The sequence below is a fragment of the Rana temporaria genome, chromosome 5 (genome assembly GCF_905171775.1).
Source record: "Rana temporaria chromosome 5, aRanTem1.1, whole genome shotgun sequence".
Classification (NCBI taxonomy): Eukaryota; Metazoa; Chordata; class Amphibia; order Anura; family Ranidae; genus Rana; species Rana temporaria.
In genome coordinates, this window is record NC_053493.1 from 273650301 (window position 1) to 273670480 (window position 20180).

The 20180-nt window shown below is 39.8% G+C and overlaps 1 protein-coding gene across 5 annotated transcripts in view; it reads left to right on the forward strand.

The window, feature by feature from the left end:
* The window catches only part of LOC120940808 (myelin basic protein), a 239111-nt gene that overhangs the window by 185117 nt on the left and 33814 nt on the right, over window positions 1–20180 (forward strand). For 3 of the 5 annotated variants that reach the window (XM_040353865.1, XM_040353863.1, XM_040353866.1), the window contains one exon: window positions 14668–15086. In XM_040353865.1, the coding sequence (XP_040209799.1) occupies window positions 14668–15086 (419 nt within the window). The remainder of the gene's footprint in view (window positions 1–14667; window positions 15087–20180) is intronic. The other 2 variants (XM_040353864.1, XM_040353867.1) reach the window with 1 other exon arrangement.

Consider the following 20180-nt stretch of genomic DNA (forward strand, 5'->3'; position numbering starts at 1 on the left):
ATTTCAGTGTACTCTGTACTGAAATCAGTTGAAAACAGGTTCTTACTGGTGGGTCTGCAATTAGCAGTACTTTTAGTATTCACAGTAGTAGAAGTATTGCGCAGCATCCTTAGACATACAACACATTCAGCTATTGTCTCACAAACATGAATTTCCCATGTCTATAACTTGGTCTCAAGCTCCCATTAGTCTTCTAGCAGTGACAATAAGACAGCTTTTAGGAAATCTAATCTGAAAGAGATGCAAGGACTGCTAATTCTATGTGTTGGGCTGTTTTTATGCTGTTGGCTTTGATAGTGTTTGAGTCATTGACCCAGAACAGGCATGTAGATCAGGAAAGTCAGAGAAATGTTCATATATGCACACTGCTCTGGGTCACGGACAAAAGTAATAAAGCTAGATGGTCGAAATGAAAGTCAGCCATTGAGAAGGAGAGGTCAACATTGGCATCCTGCATACCTCTTTGACAGGTTTCCATTAAGGAGCAGAGGATTAGAAGAAATCCATTTACAAATTTGGGTGTTGGTGTCATGGTTGCAGGAGAAATTTCAAATTCATAGCAGTTACAGAAAATCAGTGGAGGCTGTAAATGAAAAAGGAACAGCTGCTTTTAGTTACAGTCCTGTGTATTTTTTCACCCATTTGAATTCTCATGTGATTTTTTTTTGTCTCTTTTTAGTCCTGTTCACCATACGTTATTTTTTTTTATTGACATTTTCTATACAAGCATTAAATTACCTTTTTCTGTCAATGAAATTGCTTCTTTCTGTCTCAACGTGCAGTGGTCTGTACTGGCATAGCTGAGTGGCAGCCACACCCCTCAATAAAACTGCCCTTACACAGATTCATATTGAAAAAAAAGTGATGTTGATATATCTGAGCAGTTGTATATGAATTAATGAAAGCACGTGGCCTTCTCTTGTAGTTAGACAGTCATATTTGGACACCCTGTACAACTACTGTACAAATAAAGTGGAGGCAAGACCATGAAAATGGATGTTGTTAGAACAAAGTATTTCTCACTGAATATTTGTGACTTCATTTGACTTTAAGCAACTAGAGAGCAAGTACTTTTTGTGATATTCTGTATAAATGTTTAACCTAAAAAATATACAGCATACATTCCCTTATGCTGGATATAATAAAAATGTGTTTTGAGAATATACTGCCTGGAGGCCATTATTTGAAGAGATAAAATTGGAGTTACTTTTGTTGATACATAGCTATATAAGTTCATTTGAAATTGTTTCAAATTTGATTATCATAAAGCTGATATACAGAAAGAAGTCCCAAAACCATATTAGGTTTTATCTGAACTCAAATAAATTGACTTAAAAAGATTAATGTTTCTATGATGGTCCTTGTATAGTCTACATGTCCTCGTTTTGTGCATGTCTGAGACCAGTAAAATATGTATAGTTTGGGAAAACAAAGAAACAGTTTCATATTATATGGGTGGGTTGACAGAATTCATTTATTTAACAATTGGAAAAAGAAAATCTGCAGGCTGCTTGGACAGCAGCCACATTCCTCTCATAACTGTAAAATTTCTGTCATAGCAGATCCCACTGCTAGTAAACCATGGGTCTTTTTGTTGTATCTTAGGTGCCTAACTCATTCTAGGCAATACCAAGCATTGCCAGAAGTGTTTTAACAATAAGGAGGGTTTGCTGCAGGTTTGGTCCCACGCTGTTTCACATAAGTGGGCTGCACCCTTGTAAAATAGCACACAGCCAATTGATTCTTTGTTGTAAGCTAAATCAGTCAGAACATCCTCACTTAAAGTAAAACTTTGAGTAAACTAAAATGACAAAACTAACTAAAGCATTAGGTGTGTGACAGCATAAGCTATTGGCATTGACGTCCTGCTGCAAAATTTCTTACCCCAGCACCAGTTGGAGCCTTCCAAAGCAATTCTACAAATTTTTTAAACTCACTATGTGCTTAAGACCTGGTTCACATTGGCGTACTTAAACACATGTGATGGCTGTGTTTGCCCGCTTGGGAGAAATATTGTTAATTTTCAAATAAAAACTTGTACTTGGAAATGCTCATCAAGTAACAAAGCTAAATCCCTCAGTATCAGACTTGTAGAACTAAATTGCCAGTATTTATCTTTAATGTTTATTACCATTGCAAGCCTTGTCGAGTGGAAAATGGTGATGTCATTGCACGGGTCCCATGTAGCAAAGTTGTGTGACAGAAGTTTTATTACTTGATAAGGCTATTTTCACACTGAGGTGTTTTTCAGGCGCTAAAGGGATAAAAAATAGTGCCTGTAAATGCCTTCCCTGCGTGAAAGTCTGAGTGCTTTCACACTGGAGCAGTGCGCTTGCAGGACGGGAAAAAAATCCTGCAAGCAGCATCTTTGGAAGCGTTGCGGGAGGCGTGAATACACTGCTCCTAAAATGCCTCTGCCATTGAAATCAATGGCCAGCGCTGCCAGAGCGCCTGCAAGCGCTTCTGCAGCGGCACTTTGCGGGAGCTTTTAACCCTTTTTCGGCTGCTAGCGGGGGTTAAAAGCGATTTTTAACCCCCGCTAGTGGCAGAAAAGTGCCGCTAAAACTATGGTAAAGCGCCTCGTAAACTAGCACGCTTTACCGTCGATGCCCCCAACCCCCACCCCAGTGTGAAAGTGCCCTTAGCAATTTGCTTTTATTTTCATGTGGGGGTGCAATTTTGTGTTTTATATGAATGTTGATTTACCTTTGAGTGTCTAGTTGGTCTATTTTATATTATTTAGAAACAGGAGGTCCCTTTTTTGATGAGTTTTGGTTCTTTCGAACAATGTGTATACAGTAGTATACACTTATGCACTTTTTTTGTTGATATTTTATGCAAGCCAATGGATAAATTTGCAAAACTGGGAATTTCTATAGTGCCAATGCTTTAAAACACCCAATAAAAGAGTTATTTTTTTCTGTTTTGTCTTCATTTCAATAGACCCACTTAAAGTAATTCTGTTACTATATTAAAACAGAAAAAACAAACCGCTCCCTACGTTGAAAATTCCTAATACTTGAACTTGCTGAACTCTTGAGGATATAAAAAAAATCAGCATCCAACACTTTTTAGAGTGTTTGATATCTTGTCCCTATTTGTTCTATAATGATATACAGACTGGCTGATGAATCCACAGAGCACAGTAGGGGATGCCAGCATTGGACACTAAGGGTAGAAATGAAGACAAATAGGCCCTTCTAGTCTTTAATCTTTAATTCATCTCTACTCTGACCACTATTCCCACTCCTCTAACCATATAACCATAGCAGTGCGTTTGCTCGGCCTGGTGGGCTCACTTGCTTTTCTCCAAGCTACCAAGACTCTCATAGGACTGTTCTATGCAAGAAAAGCCATAGTTTAGAAATTAGAATTTGAAGGAGGCATTCTCCCTACATTTTTGGAAATCCCTGGTTAGCTCCTCCATACTCTGTCCGAAGCCACATTCTCCTCTCTGTACTTTAGTGTATCTCGACATAAACTAAGTGATGTTTCTGTTTTTTCATCATGGTATTTCTTGAATACAAACAGCCACTCATCAATGAAAAGGTTATGACAACCCTTGATTGTAAGCCTGTAATTGTTCATGCCGAAAATTTCTAAAATTTGTCTATCAAAGTCTCTATATGATTAGTGAGAAATAAACAGACAACCTATCCACTCCCTGTGCAGTCTAGAAGCAGAGATGTGAAGTAATGTGACAGATTGATTAAGAGTATAAGTAGTGTAGTAACCACAGTTGATACAGAGAAAGGCAAAAAAGAAAACAGCAAAGCTTGAATCCAGTTTGCTCCAGCAGGGAAAAATTTCTTCCTAATCCCCCAAAAGGCAATCGCATATTCCCTGGATCCACTTTACCTATAAATATTAGTATCCAGTAATATTGTATGCATTTAGGACAGAATCCAGGCCTTTCTTAAAATAATCTACTAAACTAGCCAGAGGGAGTCTATTCCACATTTTTACAGCTCTTACTGTGAAGAAGTCTTTCTGTATTTGGAGATTAAATCTCTTTTCCTCCAGGAGTAAAGAGTGACCCATTGTCCTCTGTGATGACCTTAAAGTAAATAACTCAACAGTTCACAGTATGGACCACTTATGTTTTTATAAATGTTGATCATATCCCCCCTTAATCTCCTATTCTCAAGAGAGATTAAACCCTGTTCAGCTAATCTTTCCTGATAGCTAAACTCCATTAGGTTGATTGAGCTTTTAGGTGTTACATTCAGTGACCAGATACAGCTGTACTAACTAAACATCTAATGCTTTCATAAACTGTCCAAATACATGTGAACCAGGGGTCATTTGCCAAAGGACTTTTTAAACCCTTGAGAATGCACAGTACTGTTCAAACGTTTTAAGCAGGTGTGAAAAATGCTGTAAATCAAGAATGCTTTCAGAAATAGAAGTGTGAATAGTTTATTTTTATCAATGCACAAAACGGAAAGAGAAATCCAAATCGAATTAATATTTGGTGTAACCGATCCTTTGCCTTCAACACTGCATCAATTCTTCTAGGTACACTAATGGCACGTACACACGATCGGAATTTCCGATGGAAAAAGTCAGACATAATTTTTTCATCAGATATTCCAACCGTGTGTATGCCCCATCTGACGTTTTCTGTCGGAAACTCCGATGGACTTAGAAAGAGAACACGTTCTTATTTTTTCCGACGGAAAAAAATTCTAGCGGAAATTCCGTTAGTCTGTATGGAATTTAGACGGAGAAAAAAACATGCATGCTCAGAAACAAGCATTGAACTTCATTATTTCACCGGGAAATCCGATCGTGTGTACGGGGCATTACACAAGGTTTTAGAAGGAACATGGCAGGTAGGTTGCTCAAGGCGAACTAGCCACAGATATTCTGTGGATGTAGACTGCCTCAAATCCTTCTGTCTCTTTGTGTAATCCCAGACAGACTAATGTTGAGGCCAGAGCTCTGACACTTCCAGGGCTGCTAGTGGGTTTGTTTTTTTTACACTGAAGGTGGTTCTTAATGTCATTGGCTGTATATTTGAGGTCATTGTCCTGCTGCAGAACACATTTGAGGCCAATCACATGCCTCCCTGATGGTATGGCATGATGGATAAGTATCTGCCTGTATTCCTCAGCATTGGGGACATTATTGATCCTGATCAAACCTTCAACTCAGTTTGCAGAAATGCAGTCCCAACCATGAAAGGAACCTCCGCCATGCTTCACTGTTGCCTGCAGACACTTATTATTATACTGTCCTCCAGCCATTCGGCAAACAAACTGAATTTTGCTACAGACAGATATTTCAAATTTTGAAATATCAGTCTATCAGTCCAGAGCACCTGCTGCCATTTTTCTGCAACCCTGTTCTTTTGTTTTCCTGCATAGTTGAGTCACCAAGCCTCGTTTCCACGTCAGGGGTATGGCGTTGTGGCTGCAAATTCTTCAATGAAGACCACTTCTGGCCAAACTTCTCTGAACAGTAGATGGGTGTACCTGGGTCCTACTGGTGTCCACCAGTACTATGCTGACACTGCTGAATATTTTCCAATGTCAAAGGAAAGTAAACATGATGTGTCTTCCATCTGTTGCAGTAGGTTTCCTTGTACCAACCACTGCATTTCTGGTCCTGATCATTGCCTGTTTCTTTGTGCTTCTTTAAAAGAGCTTGAACTTCAGCTTGAAACCCCAGCCTGCTTTGAAATCTGTGCCTGGGGGAGACCTTGCTGATGCAGTATAACTACCTTGTGTCTTGCCATGGTGTATAACCTGTAACATGAAACTGTCTTCCACAACCTTACCTAGTGTTAACCACTTCAGCCCCAGAGGATTTGGCTGCCCAATGACCGGTCCATTTTTTGTGATTCGGGACTGCGTAGATTTAATTAACAATTACGTGGTCGTGCGACGTTGCGCCCAAACAAAATTGAGGTCCTTTTTTTTCCCACAAATAGAGCTTCCTTTTGATGGTATATGATCACCTCCTGCGGATTTTATTTGTTGCGCTATAATCAAAAAAAGAACGACAATTTTGAAAAAAGCAATATTTTTTGCTATAATAAATTTCCCCAAAAAATGTATAAAAAAAAGTCTTTCTCAGTTTAGGTCGATATGTATTCTTCTACATATCATTGGTAAAAAAAAAATCGCAATAAGCGTATATTGATTAGTTTGCACGAAAGTTATAGCGTCTACAAAATAGGGGATCGTTTTATGGCATTTGTATTAATATTTTTACTAGTAATGGTGGCGATCTGTGATTTTTATAGTGGCTGCGACATTTTGGCAGACACATCTGACACTTTTGACACTATTTTGGGACCATTGTCATTTATACAGCGATCAATGCTATAAAAAGGAACCGATTACTGTGTAAATGACACTGGCAGGGAAGGGGTTAACCACTAGGGGGCGAGGAATGGGTTAAGTGTGTCCTAGGAAGTGAGTCTAACTGTGGGGGGGCTGGGCTACGAGTGACACGACAGTGATCACTGCTCCCGATGACATGGAGCAGTAGATCACTATCCTGTCACTAGGCAGAACAGGGACATACCTTGTTTACATAGGCATCTCCCCATTCTGCAGCTCCGTGACACGATTGCGGGACACCGACGGACATCGTGTCTGTGGGTTGCGCTTCGCGCAGCTGTGCCATTCTGCCGACGTATGTACAGGCGGCTGTCGGCAAACCGTTAAAGTGATTGTGAAGTCTCATTTTTTTTCTCAACATGTTATACTTACCTGCCCTGTGTAGTGCTTTTGCACAGGGCAGCCCAGATCCTCCCCTTTTTGGGTCCCTCACCGGAACTCCTGGCCCCTCCCTCCCTTTGAGTAGCTTGCTATGGGGGCACCTGAGCTGAGCTGTAGCTCTGTGTATCCATACAGACACAGAGCTGCGGTTCAGCCCCATCTCTCTCCTCATTGGCTAAATGACTTTGACAGCAGCAGGATCCAATGGTACAGCTGATGTGTTTCAGCCAATGAGAGTCCTGCCCGAGGAGATTGTGGACATTGCTGAATTGAGATGGGGCTCAGGTAAGTATGAGGCGGGCTGCTACACACAGAAGATTGTTTATCTTAATTACTGTACATTACGATAAAAAAAACGTTTTCTTTTACAACTCTTTTATGCCTTCTACACAGCTGTTTCTGTTTCAGGTAATGACTGTTTCAACCTACATATGAAATTGATGATCATTAGCATCTGCTTGGTATAACTGGTTAATCATACACCTGACTCTGAAGCCTCGTACACAAATGCACGGTTTTCTCAGCAATAATCAGCAAAAAAACTGTTGGCAGAGCTTTCTTGCCGAGTAAACCGAGCGTGTGTATGAGACTTTGAGGTTTCTCGTCAAGAAATCTGCCCAGAATCTAGACGAGAAAAATAGAGGACTTGTTATCTATTTTCTCGTTGTGAGATTCTCGGCAGTGTTTTCCTGCCGTGAAACCCGAGCGTGTGTATACTTACCTCTCCATGGAAACCTGCGCATGCTCGAAATGACTTTTGACTCATGCGCGGTAGCTTCCAAGGCATAGGTAGGGTGAAGCAAGTTGCTCGTCATAGTCAATGACGTCACCACATTCGTGCCATTCAAAAGAATGGCGGTTCTTTTGAATGGCCCGTGTGTACCCTAGGCCGGCAAGAGAATCTTGCCAAGAATCTCGTCAGGAAAAACGTTTTTTTTCCTGACGAGATTCTGGGCCGTGTGTACAGGGCTTGACCCTACAAAATCCCTGACTGTGTGCAAGTGTACAAAGTGTGCAAGCGTAAGAATTGATGCTGGTTTGAAGATAAAGGGGTAATCATACCAAATATTGATTTGATTCGATTTTTTTTTTTTTTTTTTGCTCACTTTGCAACAGTTCAGGTTAAAAACCGAGAGTGTGCATATACAGTATACCAGCCCTCAAAATTTCCACTCGCCTGCTAGCATTTGGCGAGTGGATTTAAGCTGGGGGCGAGTGATGACAGGGCTGCATGACCAATGTACCTTCAATCTGTGCCTACACTTAGAGTCCCGATGCGACTGGCGGCCGAAGAGGAAAGGTGCATGCTTGGGAAAAGTAGTCTGGTGAGCCGCGCACAGGCAGAGCAGTACACAGGTGCTCTCCTTACAATTCTCATTAAGCCATGGGACCTAACAGTATGACCTCTCTGAGCCTGCCCCCCTCCCCCCTACCAATGTAGCTGGAGAGCAGGAAGTAATGAGTCAGGTGGAGGATTGCGAAAATTACCACTCCGGGTGTCTCAGGTAGGCAGTGCAGCGCTCACTGAAAGTTGCCCTGACATGAGAGTGGCAGCCTTCGAGGTTTGTGCAGTTTCCTTCTCCTTGTGCTCTATGTAGGTGTCCAGCAGTTCAGCCTGAGCACTGTGAGCAGACTGGTCTCAATGTGTGCTGTGCGGTGTCAATGTGCGCTGTGCTATGGTGTCAACGGCTGTGCAGTTGTGTGGATCTCGGCGCTGGATTGTACTCCCTCCCGCTGTGCTGCAGCTCCTCTCCTCACTGCCAACCTGAATAAAAGGGGGAAGTGGGGACATGCAAGCGTGGAGCCTCACACACAGGCTCCTGATGATGAGATGAATAGGAGAGGGAGAGAAAGGATGGATGGATGGGAGTTGCAGAGGAGACAGCAAGAGAATGGGGAAGAGATCCAGTTCTAGTGCCCTGTCCCTCTGGTTTGCCCCAGTGCCCTGTCCCTCTGGTCTGTCCCCAGTGCCCTGTCCCATTTTGTTAAAGTTGTTTTTGGTAATATTTAATTGTGTAACTTGATTCTGCATAAAACATTTAACAGTTTCATTCCATGAGATAATCTACGAGGGCGTGTTTAGGGGCGCAATTTGGCATGGAGCAGTGTATGAATTAGGTGGGGCAACTGGTGGCGAGTAACTCTTGAGGCCTGGCTAGTAGCTCAGGGCTTGAAATTTTGAGCCCTGCAGTATACTGTATGTGGAAGCTGCGGTGCCCGCGTCAAGGCTCTTCTGTATACTATGGTCCTAACTCCATATTTTTTAGATTTTCTAAGGTTGCAAATGTGTGCAATGAAACCCTCTGTTTTTACGTGAATTGTTGGGGTCAATTTGGTTGGGCTGCAGGCTAGCTGGTAAGTGTGGTGGGCATTTTTGTTTGTGTGTTATTTCTAAGTAGGTGTATGTCAAGACGAAATGAAAATGCACACACATTTCCCCATATGTCATCCCTATGCTGCAAGTACAGAAAAATAACTGTTGATGTGCCAATAATATAGTGAGATCCTACTTTCCTCTTTGATATGACAACAACGTGTATTTTCCTAAGCATGTGGTGTCAGCCCTACCTACTTAATTTACATCCCCCTCCCTCCTTCTCATCTCCATTACCCCTCATTGCGCACAGGCAGAGAACAAAAAAATTATCAGCTCATTTTTTTCTTCGCAAAACAAACAGGTATTTTTGCACATATAAAACAGGCATAACAAAACACTTCCATTGGTATATTTAGCAGATAAAAAGGAAAACAATTAGGGAAGTTTATTGTTATGGTTTACACTTTAAATATCAAAAGTACAAAAGCTGCACATTTGAGATAATCTATGATATACTGTATGTATAACATAGAAGTGATCTCTCATAAGCAGCTTGTAATTGTCTTATGATCTTTGTCTAGGTAACATGCCCTATATTAATATTCAGAGATTAATGCAGTGTATATATATCACTCATGCACTCATAATGTACCATACTTGGTGAAATGGATCTTACCATTCCCTGATTCAGTGGTCAAGTATCTCCTCTGCTTGACATTTGATTAATATTTTACATTAATCTGCAAGTAAGGCTCGCCGTTTGAATGACACATTAAGGCAATCACCAGCTGCTCATCATCATATTGCTTATTACAACTGTCAATGGTAACAGTGTAGCAAAAGGGCACAGTGTGATGGAAAAATACTCTCAAATGTCTTTGTACTTTGAGAGCCATGGGGAGCAAAGTCCTCCAAAGGGTAGTGGATGATAAATGACAATAATGTAAATGTTCCACACATGACATTGGCTCCAACTGAGTGTCTAAACTTCATGAAATCACTCAAGTTGAAAAAAAAAATGTTTTTAAACTTTTGGCTTTAGTATTGTGTCTTTTACAGACGATAGATGTGTTTTGGTATATTTCATTAGCATATATTATTTAGAGTCTATTTACAGTTCTTTTCATTTTCAACAATATTTAATTGTAATTGACATTACATTTGAAGTATATAATGCTCTTTTATTGGAAATTGCATAATCCTTTTGTGAGTAAAAACCTATTGGTAAGCCAATATCAGGTGCGGTTAAAAGAAATTAAAATCTTTCTGCTTTTTTTTTTTTTTTTTTACATTAGGAAAGGAACATTACAAAAATAATAAGTGCATAGCATCTCTTATACCCTACAATACATGTAGTATAAATCCAAAAGTGATATTTTAAATATACTATAGGTAAGCCTATAATAAAGCTTGCATATAGGTACAGTAAATATCTTCTAAACGTGCACCATTTAGGAGATATTTACTTTATATGCAGCCGGTGACGGCACATGCGCTCTGAAGGGACAGCGCGCCTGTGCCGTTCTTCCAGTGCCGTGCCGTGTGTGGGAGTGATGTCATTGCTGGCTCGGTCATTCTTATGGCCGAAGCCTGCAAACCCCCAAAGAAGACCGGGTGAAGATTGAAGCACATTCAGCGGTGACAGCGCGCCTTTTGAGGTAAGTCTGTCGTCATGTGTTAGTATGGGACGCATATTAGCACATTATGACTTGCAGCCCAGGGCCCAATTTATTTATTTTTATTCCGCTTTAGCCAATTGTATCATGTAGAAATCATGTTATTTTTGTTAACCCAATTTGTTGTTTTTTGGTTTTGCAGAGGATAACATGTCTGACTTTTGAAGCCTAGTTGCTGGAAGCAACGGACAGTTTATGGCTTCTTTTTTTTTTTTTTTTTTTTAAGAGGAAGAAAATGCTCTAGGGGTATAAATATTCTTTTGTAATAATGCATGGAGCTATTTTTAACTAACAAAGAGAGTCTGTTGTACATTATCAGCTTGCAAGAAACTATTCCATTCTTTTTTTTGTATTGCACTTAAAATACAAGGGACGCTTTGTCCTCTGCTCAAATCTATCTTATGGTTTTTAGGACAACATTTCTGAAATTTCTATAACTGAAGAGTGCTTGGGCATAGCTTTATAAATCCTTAAACATTGTACCTTCCATCCATTGACGTGTGTATCATAACATTGTATTTGGATCATGGCAGAAAACAGGGTTTTATTTTGAGTATGATAACTATATCATATATGGTGTGTGCCAATGTTCCTGGATCAGTAGAAATCATAGGGTTGGGCAGTGATGTTTCGTACTGTGATTGCTGAATACTAATCTCAAGAGATACTAACCCCCAATTGTGAAGATTGTGAAAATATCATGTGAGTGAAGTACATCTCCAGATCAGGACCAGCAGGACTTGAGTATATTGTGCCAATGCATTTTCATTCATGGTTTCCTTGTATGATGATCATCTTTAATGTACATCCTTTGTGTGCAGTTTATGGCTCTCCCAGTAGATGTCATGCCTTCACAAGTTTATGATCATATGAGCATAGTATTGGCTCATATTAAACCTATGAGAATATTTTGGGTGCTTTAGGTCTCTGGAAGTCTGATGCACTCACAGCCCAATTCCACAGAGTGTGCTATTTCATGAGCTGTGCTAGGTTTGTAGACAGTTGTAACCTTTTTAATTTTTTTACACAATTTATGTCCAAGATTACAATCAAAGTTGTGTTGGATCGCATTGTAAGTTGCATTTGCAGAACTCCAGGCAAGCCATTAAATGCACAGCTGGGAAAAAATATATATGTATATATTTTATGCTTTGGCTGAACAGAATTACATTCTGTGGCAGGTAATCTTTTGATTTACTTACATTTTCCACACTGCACAGCCAGACTGGTGACATATGTAGTTCATGACTAAGTAATTCATCTTCCTGGTTCGACAGTTCAGCTTCCTAAGTCACCTATACACCTTCAGCCTTCTCATTAATAAAGACTGAATCTGCATCACACCTCTGTCCTCTATACAAGGATCTGACCACAGGATGCAGTGACAAAACAGGAAGAGTCGTTGTCCTGATAAGCAGAGGCGTGTGTATCATAAGAGTGACTGATCATAATTACAGAAAACAAATATACATTTCAACCATGCAGCAGTTAGCTAAAGTCGGACTGTAAGAGATTTTCATTAGATACTGTAGATTTGAGAATGTCAAACCTTGAGTTGGTTAAATGTTGAATTACATTTAGCTTTTGAAATGAATCCAGTTGGCAAGAAATGAACATCCCGTATCCATTGTGTGAACAAATGGCTGTTTCTTTGCTTGTCATAAATATAGAATTTTATGAGAGTTTATTTTTCTTAAAAAGAACCTAAATGGGTTGTAAAGGTTTGGATTAATAAAAATAAACATGTTATACTTACCTGCTCTGTGCAAATGTTTTGCACAGAGCAGCCCCAATCATCTTCTGGGGTGCCCTCACAGCGCTCCTGGCTCCTCCCGTTCATCAGGTGCCCCCACGGAAAGCTGCTTTCCCTGTGTGGGCACACTTTTGAGTCCTGCTGACACTGACAGACTTGGTGAAATTTGAGACTTTACAACCCTGACCCTTGTAAAAGCGTCTAAGGCTGCATTCACACCTGAGCGACAAAACGCCCGACGCCGGACGCTTCTGTCGCTCGAGGGGAGAATTCCCATTGCTGTCAATGGAGATGGTTCACATCTCATAGACGCCGAACGCCTGTCGCCTGAAAAAAAGTCCCGGACCCTTTTTTTCAGGCGACATAGGCGTTTTTCCATTGACGGCAATGGGAAGACTTTGAGAAAAAAAAAGTGAAAGTTTTGTACTCGCGGCAAAATACGCCGCTACACGCGAACGCGGCTGTCGCTCAGATGTGAATGGGGTCTAAAGCTTTTAGGAGCTTTTACAGGTATTAAGCTCACAGGCATCAAGCTCTTAGATGGTAATTAATTTAATTTGTTCAAATTATTACCGTAATTTATTCTTTAGACATTGAAATTAATTAAAGCTTAAGAGATAAATGCGCCTAGCATTTATGTGCGTTCAGCAGCTTTAGTAGAGTCAAGCATCTTTTTCTGCCTAAACTCTGCTGTTCCTGGACACGCTGGCAGTGGGTTTTTTCCCAGCCTCTAAACTCTCCTGCCAAAAAATGCTGATAAAAGTCTATGTGTGCATGGAGACATAGGCTAACATGCAGGGGAGTTTAGAAGCAATAAAGAAAATGTCAGATACCCCTAGGAGCAGCTGTAAAAACATCCAGTGTGCATGAGGCCTCAGACCTCGTGCACATTGGGTGTTTTTACAGTTGCTGCTTTGGGGAGCTTGGCATGTGATAGGACTGACTGGGAGAGGAGACAGATCGTTGTTCTTACTTAGTAGGAACCACTGATCTGTCTCCTCTCCTCTGGCAGGACAGGGATTTGTGTGTTTACACACACAAATCCCCATGCTGGCTTTCGTTCACGCGATTGTGCGTGGCCGGCGGCGATAGCGACCGCTGGCCATGTGCATCGGGTCCCCCACCGTGCAGGGGGCACGCGCATGCCCTCTGGCGGCTCTTAAAGGCAAACATGTATATGCACGTGATTTTGCCCAGGGGAGCCATTGTGCCGCAGTAAATCTGTGTGAGTCGGTCGAGTACCGGTTAATGTGGCATTCTACAGCTAATGCTACTGCCACTTTTATAATGTCCAGTGTGCATAGGGTCTAAGGGTTTAAATATTGCAGTTCATATGTGTAATTGGAGTGAATATTCCCACAATGTATTACAGTATGTGTATTGCGTTGTTACATATTGCCTCTTCCTTGAGCAAGATTGGTATATGTTGAAAAAAGACGTTTGAGGACCTGTAGCTGAGTGTTTATTTGACCTTATTACCATAATACATTGCAACATCCTTGGATGTTCATTGGACCATCCTTTGCTAATGACTGTCCCATGCTGGCATTATACTTTTCTAACCTGGAGAAGGTAACATACTTGCTTTAACTTCTACTGAGTTCTTCATGTTGGGTACATCAGCATTATAAGTTTCTCACTGTAAAAAAAAAAACTGTTTTTAAAATGTGATTAATGATAGTACATCTGCTTTGCTGTGTAGAGACAAAGGGCAGACTGTTGGCTTCTTGTGTAACAGTTATTGCAGTGATAATAATTTGCACACTTAATTTATCTCTGCCTTTCTCTAGATGTAGAATTCTGTTTTGGTAGCTTTTGGTTTAATGTAGTGTTAAAGAATGAAAGTTCATGGTAATTTTGAGATAAAGTCACACTTACTTCTATCCATTTCTTCTTTGCATAACCCCTATAGATCATGTAACATAGATTTGAACATTTTTGACACGCAGAGATTAATTATTATGTGTCTTTTTTAATCTGTAACAAGTATATAACTGATACAAAATATACATACAATTCTTCAGTAAACATTGTAAATTTGATTCTGCCTAGTGTAATTCCTTCCTATACAGTGCCATGAACATATACTTGGAGTTTAGCATGAAATAGCTAGATGAGGCTAGTGGGAAGAAGGAATCATTGTTTTCTTTTCACAGCCCTGCATTCACATCTCCCTCTTATTATTTGCAGCAGATGTGAACCAGAACAATGGCACCTCATCCAAGGGCACGGCGGTGACTGACTCCACAAGCACAGAAGACCCCCAGGATAATTGGAATCAAGCCAACGCAACTGACCCTCGCCCACATTTGGTCCGCCTATTTTCCCGAGATGCACCAGGAAGGGAGGACAACACCTTCAAAGATCGGCCTTCTGAGTCAGATGAGCTTCAAACCATCCCAGAGGACAGTGGATCAACTTCACCAGACACGGATTTGATGGCTTCTCAGAAACTGTCCCGCCACGGATCAAAGCCAATGGCTTCAGCAAGCACTTCAGACCGCTCTAGATATGGCCATGGAGCTCACAGCAGATACAGAGACACAGGCTTTCTTGACTCTCTGGGCAGGTTCTTTGGAGGTGACAGACATGTTCCTAGGAAGGGAAAGGTGAGCACCGAGGAATAGGCAAAAACTAACCAGAACAAATACATGGTGACACAGAGGACAGATTTGCATTAGTCTTTACCTAAAAAAAAAAAATACCTAAGACGCTGATTCGAATAATTTTAATGCCTCCTTTACTAATCTTGTGTATTCATGTTGTACTTTAATTCTGGCATAAGTAGATAACCTGTTACTGTTTAATAAAAGAGGCAGAGCTGTTTTATTCTGATTGCTAATATATTATCTATGCTGTGTACATGTAGATTTTTATGCAATGCATCTAGCAAAGGTACATTGATTTGTTGTGTTGTGGTTGGGTGTGGCTTTAGCAAGAGTCAATCTAAAATTGGTACTGGTGCACATGTGAATTCCAGCCCATAACATGTAAAAATGCTTCACCTGGGCTTTAATATGCAGTATGTCTTTTAAATATTGATCCTCCTTTTCCGGTTTGGTGTAGTGCCTTATTCCACAAAGGATGTGTCTGACATCTTACGTGCCATCTTACCTGGAAAGCATTTTCAATAATCGCATATTGCAAGAATGTTAGCTTATCCAAACTTCTCAGCACTACAACCATCAGCACCAGTTTTGTTTCTTAAAATTTAAAAGGTTTTTTACTATTCTCTAATAAATAGAACACCAAATATGGACCAACCTGCTTGGCAAGTGTAGACTTACGTAGATATCGGCCTAAAAATGTACCGAAAATGTTTAATTTTATGGTACCATTAATTAATACACTGGCACAGACAAATCTACATGATTGCTACCACTTAATTGAGCCATAATTTGAACATGGAATTAATATAATTATGACAGTTATTGGTCACAATTTATATATCAGAAATTCAAGGTCAACCAGTAACAGGTGACCTGCCATTGCATATGTGTGCTGTTTACCATGTCTGTGTGTACAACTCCTATACAATGTGCAAGTACCATAAATATATAAAGAGAGAATAGGGTTGATAAACTAAAACTGGAGAATGCTAAATCTGTACATGGAGCTGACTGCTGTACATGGTAGCCAATCATCTTCTAACTTCAGCTTGCTCAATTAAGCTTTGAGAAAAAAAAAAAAAAAACATGGAAGCTGATTGAGGAAAAAAATAAGAGTGCCAAAAATAAAGACACATAGGAAAAATGGTACCTATGTCCTAGCTAATAGATCTTATAGAGCTGAATGTACATGATATGTTCTTTAATCTGTAATTTTAGATGTTTTGTATGTTTTAAAGATTTGTTTAATAGAAAACGTTTTTATATATATATCTTGGTTATGTACCATGAAAGTCCAAAATAGCCTCAAACTACTTCTTTCTGGAAGCTGATTGCTTTTTATGCAGAACTGTACTAGATTTTGCACTCTTCGCTTTTATTAAATCAGTTAAAAATCCGATCGTGTCCAACGCAGTGACGTAAAACACAACGACGTGCTGAGAAAAATGAAGTTCAATGCTTCCGAGCATGCAACAACTTGATTCTGAGCATGCATGGATTTCCCCACAGACGATCGTTTTTTTCTATCGGTTTTTTAACCATAAGGCCGCGTACACAAGGTCGGACAGAACCGATGAGAATGGACCGAGGTTCAGTTTCATTGGTCCAAACCGACCGTGTGTATAGCCCATCGGTCTGTTGTCCTTTGGTCCAAAATTTTAAAACATGCTTTAAAATCGAACCGATGGCCCGCTGCCCGATCGGTCCAAATCGATGGTTAGTACAGAAAGCATCGGTTCAAAACCCGCGCATGCTCAGAATCAAGTTGACGCATGCTTGGAAGCATTGAACTTCGTTTTATTCAGCACGTCGTGTGTTTGACGTCACCGCGTTGTGACCCGATCGGTTTTTGGAATGATGGTGTGTATGCACATCAGACCATCAGGCCACTTCAGCGGTGAACCGATGGAAATGGCCCTTCGGACCATTCTCATCGGTTTGGAACGACCGTGTGTAAGAAAAATTCAGAACAGGTTCTATTTTTTTTTTTTCACCGATGGGGGAAAAAAAACGATGGGGCCACACGATCAGTTCGTCCGATGAAAACGCCCCAGTGGTCCGTTTTCATCAGACGAACCGATCGTGTGTATAGGGCATTAGTGTCATACCCAGTTGCAGCAGATACAAATATACGGTACTACAGATTATATTCAATCTTACAACTGTGTAATAATCAGACCTCTATGTATATTGATTGCTATATTTTACATGAATAGTCAAATTTAAAACCTATATGCTATATGTTTTTTTTTTTATGATGCCAATTTTTTTTTTAAATGTAATGGGTCAATGGCATGGCTGGACAAATCCCAGATATCAGTTAGCCATGAGCCTAAATATATTTGATACCTAAGTTTGAACTGACTGGATACTGAAATCTGCAGGAATTTTGTCTATCCCTTGTCATTGATGATCACCTTGGGAACTTTGGTTCAAAATTGTTTATGCTCGTTAATAAATTGTACATTGAGTCTTGGCATTGGCTTGTTCCAATGCCTGTAATGTTATCTATTTTCAAGCAAGAAAACAATCTGTCATTTATTAATTGCTATTGTAAAAAACAAAATGAACCTTTAACTCTCTGAAATGTTTTGTAGCCTTGACATTTGGAGCCTTTTTGACTCTTATTCTTAATATAAATTGGTGTGAAAGAACTTTAATATTTTTTGTACATAAAAGAATGACATCCAAGTAGTGTCCGACGTAGTAAAGGCTAGATGTTCAAGGGCAATAGAGGAATAATATGAGATGATTCAGATAACTTGTATAGAACTGACAAAGGTGCAGGTTGTACGTAACTCAACTGGAAGACTTGTACAGAAGTACAGTTCAGTATTCTCTGAGCCAAGGTCATCGCAAGGACAGAAATGCGCTGTATAGAATGTTTAAAAAAGATTGCGTCTATATATTTTATGTAGCTAGCTATCATTTAAAAATTAACATGTTGTTGTATCATGTTACCATGAGTATTTTAAATGACTTTAGTGTATAGAACATTCTACAGTTACATACATAGTTGCCTATGTAATATACTTGGCACAATGAATAGTTATATTCAGGTAATATAGAACAGCTGTAATTACAGTGGTTCATAAGTAAAAGTGGTGCATAAGTGACCCATAGCAATTCATCAGCTTTTACGAGGCTAGTGCCATTAGACTTGTAAAAGCTGGTTTGTTATTTGTGTGTCATTGCACATTATATAGCTTTGTATTGTGTTATATAACGAAAGTCTACTGTATTAGATGTTTGTAGTGGAGCCTGTTCTCGACAAGCTAACATTAGGGTTCAGATGAGAGAAGTTTATATTACTGTTTTTGTTCTTTAGGTACACTGCCATTAGTATATGTAAATGGTTTATGCTTCTCTGAATTGTCTAGAAGTATAGATAAAAAACATAACTCCTTCTCTACACATTACCTGTTAATTCTTGTTAATCTTTGTTCCCTTAAGGGATCAGCAGAGATCTGAATAAATAAGTAGAGCTTGCCCCTTATTCCTCTATTCTTCGGTTCTACTTTAAATCACAAGTAATCGAAGAAATCATTACAGTTTTGCAATGTAATTATCGCTTGGCTTTTGTTTAGATTTTAGCTAAAATTATTATGGGTACGCTAAGCACAAGCCAATCCTTTGTTTTAGCTGAACAATTGCTTGTTTATGTTAGTGGTCAATCCTACTTTTGTTTGGTGACCACTGTAAGACAGGCTTTATAGAAAGAGCATAAATTTGTCATGCTAATTTCGTAGGCGTAAATATGTCCAAAGACTACATTGTGAATGAATTGGTGTTTTGTGGTACTTTTTAACATGATTGCTGCCAAATGATGGGACTCTGTAACTGTTTATTGTACACCTATGAACTTTAGATGAAGTACTTTGTATAAATTCTTTCATATGTGACAGATGGTATTATTGATAACCATAATGTACTATACTTTCCATTTATCCATAGCAGTCTGCACTAGCAGATGACAGACTTCAGAAAACAAAACAGCAGAGATAAACTCAGGACATACCTTTCCCTCAAATTTTATCATCTCAGGGCACTTTCTAAACTAATGAGTAGAAGGACAATTTCTTAGTACAATAAAGTGTACATAAGTGCCTGTTTTGGATGAAATGTGGGGTCCATCTTAAGCCTTTCTTATCAAACACAGCGGACAAAATTGGGCTTTTAGATGACTTTAGGGTTTTAACAGATACAGTTCTGTTGTTTCATTAAAGTTGGAAATCTTAATTGCTATCTAATGCATTTATACGTTGTATGCAAATCTCCACCAGTAACCACTAAACGAAAATTTGTTGGCTTTTGATGCGTGGTCACTAATGCATGGACGGATCACAGTAGTTAAGTTGGGGTTTCCTTCATTCATTTGTTGGTTGTGCATGCACAGTTAATAAATATGTTGGCTGAATTTCATCAAGCAACAATGTTTGCTTGTGCGGCCAAGGTTTATGGCCTTTTATTACGTGTAACTTTATCCTAAAAAGGAGTTTTATATATCCAAGTGCAGAACTAATTTGAGTTTACAATCAATGCAATCATTAAAGCCGGGTACACACGGGTCGAATGTTGGTAGACAACAGCCGGCCCGTGTGTATGTCAGTCTGTCTAACAGAAGACATTCACTTGGCCGTCTTCTGTCAGACGTGCATGCTGAAAAACCAGCATCCGACTGAACCCCGATCAACGTCTCAGCCAATGGCAGAGAGCACTGATTGGAGTGTTCTGGCAGGAGGACCATCCCCCTGTTAGAATACAATAGCTCTGCAGGGGGGGGGGGGAGATCACTGAACTAACTTTGCATGGTTAGTACAGCTGCTCTGACCAAAGCTGACAGTTTGGGTTGAACAAAAAAAATGAATAGTGTGTATCCAGCTTAAGGCCTGATTCACACCTATGCAGTTTTAGTGCTTTTTGCATTTTGCAAATTTGTATTACAGTCCATTTTACATCTGTAGTGCAAATCTGCAAAATGCAAAAATCACTAAAACTGCATAGGTGTGAATCCAGCCTAAGAGTGCAGAAAAACAGACATCTATATATCTACAAATTTAGAAGTGCATGCCCTGGTTTATTTCACTAAAATAA